Source organism: Tachysurus vachellii, chromosome 13 (assembly GCF_030014155.1).
Source record: "Tachysurus vachellii isolate PV-2020 chromosome 13, HZAU_Pvac_v1, whole genome shotgun sequence".
NCBI classification, from domain to species: Eukaryota; Metazoa; Chordata; class Actinopteri; order Siluriformes; family Bagridae; genus Tachysurus; species Tachysurus vachellii.
Window position 1 is genome coordinate 12155001 of NC_083472.1, and position 11773 is coordinate 12166773.

An 11773-nucleotide genomic window follows, 5' to 3' on the forward strand; every position below is an offset into this window, starting at 1 on the left:
CACACACAGACACACAGCCAACCACACACAGACACACAGCCAACCACACACAGACACACAGCCAACCACACACAGACACACAGCCAACCACACACAGACACACAGCCAACCACACACAGACACACAGCCAACCACACACAGACACACAGCCAACCACACACAGACACACAGCCAACCACACACAGACACACAGCCAACCACACACAGACACACACACACAGAGACAACTAGCTAACAACCAAAATACAGAGCAATCAATAAACCAGGACCTGGCTGCTTACTGGACTGCTAGTTCTACTAACGGATAGTTTCTATTTACAAAAATGTCCTGTAATATCTTTCAGCAAAGATAATTAACGCCCAACACTGTACAACTAACCAGACAGAAAGACTCACCTTATTACTTAAGAGAGTAGTGTTTTAGCGCTAAGTTACTAACTTAGCTAAGTAGCTTCATTGCTATGCGGAAGACTTTTGACTCTGAGCAGATTTGAAAGTTGCACCTCAGATTCTGATTGGATCCGAAAAGAAAGCCATCATCATAGAAAACACGCCCCGGAAAATATTAACGTTATAACGGAAGCGGGTGCAAGAAAATATCCTGATATAATTGTTTTTTTTTACCCTAATAAATACATACGAATAATTATAATAACGGGTACACTTTTTTTCTGATATTACTAACATTTTTCTCCATGTGAAATGGAGAAATTTCTGGTCTGTAACTTATGGTCTGTAAGTATCGATTGTATTTAAAAAAAATTATAACATTGCTTGATAAGCTTTTGTTTTGCGTCATTTCCTCTTCCGAGTAAACACGAGTCTCCATCTAACACGTGTTGTACCTAATTCCTGGTTCAAACTGGGAAATATAAAATAATATAGTATTAAATAATGTATCGTTTGAGATTGTGCTCCATATTGACATGGCTACATCACATAATTCCTGCACTTATAATGTGACTCTTCTCTCTCTGATATGGATTCAGATGGATTCAGTGACTGGGAAGGCCTGTTTGATTATGAACTTGGTTTACTGTCTGTGCAGGTTCCATCTTGGTTCTATGGTTTCTTTTGACTGTGAATGTGCATCTGCATGTTACCCTGCAATGATATGGGACAGGCTCCAGGTCCAAAGGGGAGGAGAGATGCATAGAACTTTGTTTCCATAGAGTGTATAAAGACAGGAAGACAATACACATTAACATGACAAAAGGGTTCAAGGCATGAAGATGAACAAATAAATGCATTTATTTATTTATTTATGTCTATTCACCAAACATACACTTTCATTATATGTGATCCCAAATTAGTTTGAATATAAAAGCCAGCAGTACATTTGTATATGTACGTATACAACAGAAAGAAGTACATTTGTACCTAATGACTAGAAACTAGCAAAAGCATGCTCAAAAAATCGCTTGGACGATTTTATTTCATATAATAAAATAACTTGTATATAAAAAAAGATTTGTATTAACAACAGTCTTAATATATCATCATATAACAGAAATATAATAGAATATAGTTTTATCAGAACAGAAAATAATAAAATGAGTAAAATGTATTATTTAAGAAAGAAGTAACCTCTCTGCTCATGGCACCAAAAACTAAACTTGTAATTGTTTACAAAGTAATATCCTTTCTAACGAGAACACAGACTGGCTCTTAATACCATCTCTGCGTTTAAGGAACATTTAAGTTGTTGTGAAACAGCGGCGATCAGTGATTGGACACTGGGGAAAATGTGATCAGTGATTGGACACTGGGAAAATGTGATCAGTGTTTGGACACTGGGAAAATGTGATCGCTGATTGGACACTGGGAAAATGTGATCAGTGATTGGACACTGGGAAAATGTCATCGCTGATTGGACCCTGGGAAAATGTGATCGGTGATTGGACACTGGGGAAAATGTGATCGCTGATTGGACACTGGGAAAATGTGATCGCTGATTGGACACTGGGAAAATGTGATCAGTGATTGGACACTGGGAAAATGTGATTGGTGATTGGACACTGGGGAAAATGTTATCGGTGATTGGACACTGGGGAAAATGTGATCTGTGATTGGACACTGGGGAAAATGTGGTCGGTGATTGGACACTGGGAAAAATGTGGTCGGTGATTGAACACTGGGAAAAATGTGATAGGTGATTGGACACTGGGGGAAATGTGATCGGTGATTGGACACTGGGAAAAATGTGATCAGTGATTGGACACTGGGAAAATGTGATCGGTTAATGGACACTGGGAAAATGTGATCGGTGATTTTACACTGGGAAAATGTGATCAGTGATTGGACACTGGGAAAATGTGATCGGTGATTGGACACTGGGGAAAATGTGATCAGTGATTGGACCCTGGGGAAAATGTGATCAGTGATTGGACACTGGGAAAAATGTGATCAGTGATTGGACACTGGGAAAAATGTGGTCGGTGATTGGACACTGGGAAAAATGTGACCTGTGATTGGACATTGGGGGAAATGTGATCGGTGATTGGACACTGGGAAAAATGTGACCTGTGATTGGACACTGGGGGAAATGTGATCGGTGATTGGATGCAAGTGCACCACAGTCAAACATACACACTGATAGTAATTCGTGCGAACTTGCTTTCAAGCCGTATCGCGTTTTAAACTGTTATTAAACGGTGCTTAAATAGGCGCAAACCTCTTTGAAAACAAATAAATAAATAAAGACGCTAAGGGGGTCTTAAAATCGCCAAATGTAGCGATAAAGTTTAACGTAGACAACACTGTATTTCTATGTAGTATTATGCAACGTGTCTTCTGTACCACCCACCATCAGCACAGCACAGCAGCGCGCACCTCCTCCTGGTCAGTGTAGTTTTAAACACACACGACGCCAACAAACACAAGCGGGTTTAAATAATCCGGTCATCTACAAACACCCGCACCACTTTTATCTCACATCTTTTGTCTACACCGATTTTTTTTGTGTTGTGACACGCTTTTAGCGATTGAAAACACAATTTTTAATGAATAGGCCTATATATTTAATAAGGTGTTATACAACTGATACTTCTTTAATTTGGCATATGGTTAAAACATTTTCTTTCAGTTTAATATATATATATATATATATATATATATATATATATATATATATATATATATATATATATATATATATATAAATTAATAGACTTAATTATAGGTTACTAGCTTTATTAATCTATGCCTTATAACCCCATTGGGTGAAGTTTGATGATTGGCAATATTATTTATATTATTTAAAAATACTGTAATTATTTTATCCAACGCTTTACGCTCTCTTTTGTTGTAAATTTTTAGTAACTTATTTGTGTTTGTTTACCACCACCCCCCAACACACACACACACATCTCCTCTATCAGAAATCCTAATATAAAGTGTTAAGAACATGAATAAGACCGGACTGTTTTAGCACCACGACACTTCTGGAAAACTATTGCATAAGAAAGATTTAGACCAACTCCAGCTTTATCTGGATTTCTGCCATCCCTGTTCGCGATACACCGCGGCGTAACGACATTCAACTTCATTTCCCAGACACCTCGATAACGCATGCGTAGAAGACGTCGGCTGGCAGTGGTAAACAGACGTCAGAAGGGAGTCTTCGCCTCGAGTCAAAACAAAACAAAACAAAACAAGATCCGTACGATGAATGACTTTGGACATCTGAATCGGACACACGACGGAAAGGATCGAACCTTATCTACAGCGGAAAACCAGCTTCTATAAGAAAATCCGCTTTCTTCCACTTTTAAAGAGGGATTTTTGACTAACCGGAGGAGTTAGCCGTCTAGGTGGCTACCGAGTTTCTTCTCACGTTTAAACTCTGCTATTGAGTTTTGTCCGGACCGACGAGTTTGTGATGAGAATTATTGCACTTTAGAATCACAAGAAGTACGTACATTTCGCTTTGGAATTAGCGAACTGTGTACGGACGCATTCGGCGTAGTTGCCGCGCAAGCATCGTGTGTGTGTGTGTGTGTGTGTGTGTGCGCGCGCGCGCGCGTGTGAGAGAGTGTGTGTGGAGGAACATGGCAGATGGTGACACGCGCCTACACACAGCGTGTCGGAGCGGACACACTTGAACGATAATAACACGGACTGTTTTCTTTTTATTCCCCCAACACATAAATAACCAGGACTAACTTTAGTTAAGTTAACTAATATTGTGGAAAAGGTTTGACCTACAGAACACGACGATTGCTGTGTGTACATCTGTCGGTGAGGATCTGGGTGGAAGGATCAGTATATTACAAATAACCTCATACTGATCTCATCGTGCACGTTGATACTTGAACTCGGATTCGGACTTAAATGATTCCGAGTGCCGTGAAATGACAGATGATTGGCTGATTTTGACGGGCATGATGTTGCGCACACAACAGCATGTCATTGTGGACATAGTGTAATATAAACCAGCACAGATTATTGCAAGATTTGTTAAACATTGTTTATTGTTATAGTAATGACTTGATATGAACTGATCACAATTGATAACCCAGTGAAGTGATCAGTTCAGGTGATAAACTAATACAAGTTTACTGACCTGTTTCCTTTCCCCTCTTCATTACGCTTTTGAACCTATTTGTTGTTGTCATTAACCTCAGCCTTTAAACTCTAGACATGTTTTAGCCGTATTTGTTTTTTTTTTTATTTTATTTAAACCTCATCCCTGACAGTCACCTCGTTTTAATGTATTCAGTACTGTTTGTCATGTGAATTTCCTTTGTTCTTTATGTAAACAAAGAGACCCTCTGTGACAGTCAGAAGGTTTATGATAGTAACTATTAAGGAGATTATTTGGCCCCTTTAATCTCCAATCTGAGGATTAAACGGCGCTGTCGATATACACACATGTACGCACATATACATACATATGCATATATATATATATTGGTGCGCACGGATTATTGCGTCTCTTGCTCAAAAAGAGACAAACAAAAAAATCTCTGAAATTATTATTTTTTAATTAATTATCTGTACAAATTACCTAAACTACATGTATAGCATCCGTATAATCTTTAACGATCAAACGGCATTATCAAGTGAAATCTAAAATTGTGTTGTAGGGAACACAAATAGCAGGTACATAGTTGTTATTGTTAGATCTTAAACTGTCAGACTCTCTCCTGAAATTTGAGTAATTGCTCTACACAATGGAGACGGACAAGGCACCCCCGATTGACCCAGATTTTGAGCCCCAGAGTAGACCTAGGTCTTGCACATGGCCACTGCCGCGGCCCGACATCTCAGCTGTCAAAGTGGAGGGGCCAGACGGCACCGGGTCTGCCGCGGGAACCCCACCTGCTGAGGAAGATAAACAGGAGCCTCAGCCAATCTTACCTGAGCCCGAAAAATCCGCCGCCTCGGATGGAGGCACGCTACCCGGAGTGGGTGGAGCCACACCTCGTAAGGGTTCGTCCCGGCGCAACGCCTGGGGAAATCAGTCCTACGCTGATCTGATAAGCCAAGCGATTGAGAACTCGCCGGAGAAGCGTCTAACTCTGGCACAAATCTATGACTGGATGGTCAAAACAGTGCCGTATTTTAAGGATAAAGGTGACAGCAACAGTTCTGCTGGATGGAAGGTAATGTTAAATTCACACTTAAACATTTTTACACTACAGTATAATTGTTATTGTTGTTTTTGTTGTTCTTATTATATACTATAATTATGCCATGTTTTATTGTTAATCTTGCACATGTACGCGTTATTGAATGGTTTACTATAGTGGTATTAACGCTCTGATTTGCATACTGTAGACATTGCTAGCTATACTGTGTCAGGGCAACATAATAGTTTGTGTGTTTTGCTTTCATTTAGAACTCAATTCGTCACAATTTGTCCCTTCACAACAAGTTTTTGAGAGTACACAATGAATCTACTGGAAAGAGCTCCTGGTGGATGCTTAATCCTGAAGGGGGTAAGACTGGGAAAGCCCCTCGGCGCCGTGCTACCTCCATGGACAATAGCACTAAATTGCTAAAAAGTCGCATGAGGGCAAAGCAAACCAAGAAGCAGGCAGTAGCAGGTGGTGGTGGTGGTCCTGGCAGTGCCATACAGGGTGAGGGTGTGTCCGGGGCAGTGACTGCAGACAGTCCTGGTCCTCCAGGACAGTTTGGAAAGTGGGGAATGAACAGTAGCAGCCCATCATCACGGGGTAGCTTGGATGACCAAGACATGTGGACAAGCTTCAGACCACGCACCAGTTCAAATGCCAGCACTTTGAGTGGCAGGCACTCTCCAATTCCCCCAGTGAAAGAAGATGAAGATGACTTGCCTGAAGATGGACTTCTGAGCGGGTACCCCACTAGCAGCCTTCCACCTACCCTTACTGAGACCCTAATGGAGGAACTGGACCTAATTGATGGGCTTACCTTAATTACATCTCAGCAAGGCGGTGCAAGTCCTAGCACAGCACCGCAAGCCCCACCTACTCCTCTGCCTTCTGCTTCTACCCTTCTGCCCCGTGGGTCTAATTTTGCTTCATATTGTAAGATGCAGCCAGTGAAGGGATCTCAAGGACCATCCCAACCAGGGTCACAGAACTCTGTTCAACAGGCCGGGGAGTCCAACACAAGCCTATCAAACTTTGGAAACTCCCTCTTTAACCCTCTGCCTGGTCCGGGATCTCGAAGTAGTTTTAGCACCCATGTGCCATCCAGTCTCGAGGCACTCCTCACCTCTGACTCACCCCCACCAACCGATATCCTGATGACACAAGTGGACCCTCTGATGCCCAGCCAGGGAGGTGCTAATCATTTGGGCCTTGGGGATTCCATGTCTGGCAATCAAACCAAGGCTGGTCAAATGATGTTGGGCAAGTCTATGGACCCTAGACCAGTGCCGCAAATGAGCCTTCAGTCTCAATCCCAGCTACAGCCCCAGCAGCAATCTGAAATGAGCTTTGGCATGATGCTGTCCGGCATGGGCCAGGAACACCCACAGCTAGCAGCCATGAAAAGCCAGCATCAAATGCCAAGTGGAGGGCTACTTCAACATGGAGCGGTTCCTTCTGCATCTGGGAATGGCGGTATTCAGGGCATAAGCCAATATGGGACTCCAGCTTGCTTTTTGCCCTCTCAGGATCGTCTGCCCACAGATTTAGACATTGAAATGTTTACAGAGAACCTGGACTGTGATGTTGATTACATCATTAACAGTGACCTTATGGATGGAGATATGAGTGACTTCAACTTTGACCCCATTGTATCAGGTGGGCAAAATTACCCTGGGCCGGGCACCACACAGAGCTCATCTCAAAACTGGGTTCCCAGCTAACTCTGCTATGGACAGCAGCAGGTAAAGCACATCACAGTTTTACCAATTTGGTTTCAGAATTACCATAAAGCTCATTAATCACAAGTGATGAGCTATTCAATTATAACATCTCTTTTTCTTTAAGACTATTAGTCCGTGATACAATATGGTCACGTTTATTTTTTGTGCCATTTTTTCCTTTAACGTTCTAAAGAATTTGAATAGCATGTTTAACCATTCTTCTGTTTATTTTTTAATTGCAGGTCAGCCTTTCATCCCTAACCAAATAATGGAATCTCACATGGTGCATTAATTAAAATGTCACCTTCAATTTTTTTTTTTGCCTCCACATATGCCATTGTACCTCAAATCCACAAACTGCTTCGGCATGATATACAAACCTTGGCCAAATTTTGAAGACATTTTTGGCAACTTTTTTGGCTCACAAAAACAAACCATACACAAGTGCCAATATACACAGGGAAGTCAGCTATTAGACACCAGACCTGGAAGATGTCTACCCAGAAGAAGTAGTTGGGGGTTTTTCAGTGATATCGACTAGGAAAAAGGAGAAAAGAAATTAACAGTGAAGCACAAAGTACTAATCAAGCTGATTACAGAAATGCTTATGACTAACACCAAAGTAGTACGTGGCTGAAATGGTACTTTCCCTAGGTTTGAAGACAGAACTGATTTGGCCAGCAGAATCAAACTTTCCTGATACTTGAGAAACTTTCTTCACCGGTCAACAACTTAAAAAAACACATCATGCAATTTCAAAATCAGTGCTTTATTGATCACTTGGATGGAACCTTCTATTGGTTGGAGCACAAACCTGCCACCATATGAACATTTACAGCATCCATCCGAGTTTGAATGGGGACAGTTCCAGTGAGCCCAGAAAATGAACATTTGGACACTTATACATGAGTAATTTACTTTCAGTGGTACAAAGTCTTCTCATATTTTACATTGGAGGCAAAATATTTTTAGGTGGTTGATAATGATTCTTGTCATTATGATTTAATGCTTTTACTTCAGAATTTATGACTCTACTCAGGAAGGTGCCCCATCCTCCTTGTGTCCTAAAGAGTGGGGACTGATCATTTGAGTGAGAATTTCTATTGATGATTTGTGCTTAAATTGTTAACAGTATGAAGAAATGTGATTTTACATTACATTTACAGGGCATTTTGATTTTATCATAGAACTGTAATTCTCCAGGTTCTATGGTTTTTACCACTTTGCCAACTCTGTCAAATTGAATGGCATTGTGTTGTTATCAATGTGCCCATTTACAGGATACAATATTTGAAGGGTTTGTGTGCATGTGTGTGGTGTGTGTACGTGTGTGTGATGATTTAAGTACTTACAAGTGCTTAAATTCAGCAGAGGTGAAACAATCAAAAGTAACGTGGAATAATTTCATTCAAAGGATGAAACCGATTGGTTCTTCAACAGATGCTATATAAAATGTGCCCTTATTATGTAGAATTGTGTATATCTGCACAAAGAAAAGGGCAAAACACTTTTCTCAGAGATCGACTATTTCTTATGTAGTACTAACAATCTTTTGTATAGATTTGTTCAAATGAAACGGAAAACAATTTTAGTATACTGACTCATTTTAATGTCAAATTTTTAAATTGGGGGCTATATCTCCACCCCCACACACACAAAAAAAAAACAACATTTATACTAATCAGAAAATACTCTTAAGAAAAACCCTCTTAAAATGCAGAAACTATTTTTAACGGTCATTTTCTATGTAATCTTTTATTTTTGTAAAAGATTAGATGCATGTAGATTTTATACATAACCAAAGGAACACTAAGAAGAACATTTTAAAGTGGGATGGCTTGAGAGGAAAGTATTGCAGCTTTTATACCGTGTTAACTTTATTGTGGAGTAAACGGATTGCATGGATGCAGTTAACAGTATAACGCCTCGCAGATTAGATCACTACTGTATTTGGAGTAAAAAATAAATGTATAAATAAAATAGGGTGAAGTGATCTTTTCAGTTTGATCATTTCACCAGGCAATTCATATTTTATCAACAAAAAAAAAAGCTAAAAAGAGAAAGACGAGGATGATGATATTGATGCAAAGTAACTCTCAGGGTTTAATAAAACAGTAGTAATATTAACTAAATAAGTAATATTGATTAAAAACTTCCAGATGGAAGCGGTAAGATAATCATTGCTGATTTTACAAGATCCTCTCCGCCATCAATGGAAATGTTCTAACATTACAGAAGTTAGAGCTTGATGCTCCACTTGAAAACGAGGGGTTGTGTAACATATGCATTCACCGAATTTCGGTAAAAAACAAACAAAAAAAAATGTAAAAGTTATAAACTGCCAACAAACACTAGCATGTTGCTCTAGAACAAACCATGTATCTCCATATCCTTTCTTTTCTTTTTTCCTTTTGAGCTGTTGATGTAGAAATGTAGTTTTTACTTTGTTTTTATTTTCCTTTGTTTATGTAGATTAAACTTTGGTTTTCGAGCTGGATATTATTCATTAATCTTTTAACGGTAATAATATAAGTATATTAAAAATATGAATTAACTGTTAAAGCGTTCTGTTCTTGCAGAGGATGGTTGTTTCCTCCTGTCAGTTGGTGCTAGACATGACAAAGTCAGCCATACTTAGAGCCTTTATTTTATGCAGCACATCAGCACATTTTATAGATGCAGAAACCTACAAACATAAATTCACTTTTATTACTCCACACACATTTGTTCCTCAGTAGATTAGATCCTCAGTAATTTACTAGAAATGAGTGATTAGCTACGGAACGAGTCTTCACACACGTACATTTCTTGAAATCTGTTTTTTGTCGTTTTTTGGAGGAAAAAAGGAAACAGTGTTACTTATGTTCATCTTAATCTGTATTTTAACAAACCGTTTACATCGTTGCTCTCTTCTTTTCGGACTGTTTTTTTTTGTTGTTCCTCTGAAGTTCCACGTGTTTGATGGGGTTTGGATGATGTGTATAAAATCTCAAAGGATTTGAGAATGAACCAGCAGGCGAGGTTTAGAGAAGAAGGCTATAGTGCTGAAGTGGAATCTTTTCTACGCTGAACCCAGTGTGAACCCATTGTGATTATTTGCCTAAAATCTCCAAGTTAAATAAAAAGTTGCCAGAAAAAGTGCATGAAAAGCAGATGAAATGGAGCCTTCGGTCAAAAAACGAAGGCGATTACTATTGAAAATATAGAATGTAAACAAGACAAAAATTCCCCTTTAGAGTGAGAAACTTTCGGCAGGATTTTAAACATCTTGATCTCAGTTCACATGGCAGTCTCATGCTTTCTTGTGTTTAATGTGTTTTCCCCCTGTTCTGAAAATGTCTGCTAAATATCCCAGTTGATAAAACACTATTTTATTAGTTTGTGGATAGATTTTGTTGTTTTGGGGGAAAGGGGGTGTAAATGTTTGGTGAGTTTAGCCAGTTAACTATATATGTATTTCACTCATTGCTTTGTGTTGATTAATGTATGTTTTTCTTTCCCTTGCTCTTCTTACTTTATCATTAAGTTAGCCAGAAATGACTGTGAAACAGTCTAAAATATCTGAAATAAACTTAATCAGTTTAACTCAGCCGCCCTCTTGTGTTTCTGATGGTGTAAATCCCAGATTTATTTATTGAAGCAACAATTTTTTACAGGTCTGGAACAGTAGTAATGATGTGGATGTCATTTCAGTTTGAGACATTAGAAGCCTTTTCGTACGTTCATTTACTGAACCATAAAGGAAACAAATGAACTAAAAGTGAATGAGGAAATGATCATAAAGCTTCCTATTTCTTTATAATAAATAAAAGTGCTTTTCACATTTGTAATAGTTAAACATGGGTCATTAAACACTCATTAACACATAATTGCAGGTCTTCATATTCTTTTCAAACTCTCAGTGACGGTCAAGTTTGGATGTAATGGAAGGGTAGCATCAGGAAACATGTCCGGCTTAAAACCTGAGCCACAAACAAAATATGCTGCTCGGGTGATGGCTTGTGGTGACCCTGAACAAGGAGCAACCAAAGGATGACAACATCTACAGTCTGATATTTCAAACTGAACTTTCCTAAAACCTGGTTTAACTATCTTATTTGCGTATCTGCTGCATAGACGATCATGTTTGGATAAATGTATCACGGAACTGCTTTAAAAAATGCCCCTTTGTCGAATTAAACATCCTGATATATACAAAGACTTAAAAATAAAGACTAAATAAAGATAACAGGAGCAAATATTAATTTGTATATTTTACATTTCCTTTTAATTATGGAGAGATTTGTGTTTTCTTGCACAGTAGCATCGTAGTTTTACTGCTCAGTTCTGCTCTCTGAAATTACGGGACTGTGACTGTAAAGAGCATGTCATATGCTTTAACATTGACACACATTAACATGAGTTAATCCTGTTTCTTATCACAGAATGTTGTGAATAATTTCTTGTGTATAACACTTGTGCAAGTGTAACACA

General features: G+C 39.0%; 2 protein-coding genes across 2 annotated transcripts in view; one reads left to right on the forward strand and one right to left on the reverse strand.

Annotated features, from left to right (window-relative positions):
- Positions 1 to 517, reverse strand: part of si:ch211-126c2.4 (uncharacterized) — a 12308-nt gene extending 11791 nt beyond the window's left edge. Inside the window, exon 1 of the mRNA XM_060885920.1 lies at positions 397 to 517. The gene's annotated coding sequence lies outside the window, so the exon portion shown is untranslated. The remainder of the gene's footprint in view (positions 1 to 396) is intronic.
- A 3049-nt stretch (positions 518 to 3566) lies between these two features.
- foxo4 (forkhead box O4) lies at positions 3567 to 10889 on the forward strand. Its single transcript, XM_060884445.1, has 3 exons — positions 3567 to 5606; positions 5843 to 7321; positions 7543 to 10889. The coding sequence occupies exons 1-2, from the start codon at positions 5175 to 5177 to the stop codon at positions 7298 to 7300; spliced, it is 1890 nt and encodes a 629-aa protein (XP_060740428.1). The 5' UTR covers positions 3567 to 5174; the 3' UTR covers positions 7301 to 7321; positions 7543 to 10889.
- The last annotated feature ends 884 nt before the right edge of the window (positions 10890 to 11773 follow it).

What these genes read in the sequence shown, in the direction of transcription:
- foxo4 (XM_060884445.1), top strand. Translation starts at nt 5,175, where the DNA reads ATGGAGACGGACAAGGCACCCCCGATTGACCCAGATTTTGAGCCCCAG. An exon ending in ACAGTTCTGCTGGATGGAAG is followed by an intron (nt 5,607 to 5,842) that starts GTAATGTTAAAT and finishes GCTTTCATTTAG; the next exon opens with AACTCAATTCGTCACAATTT.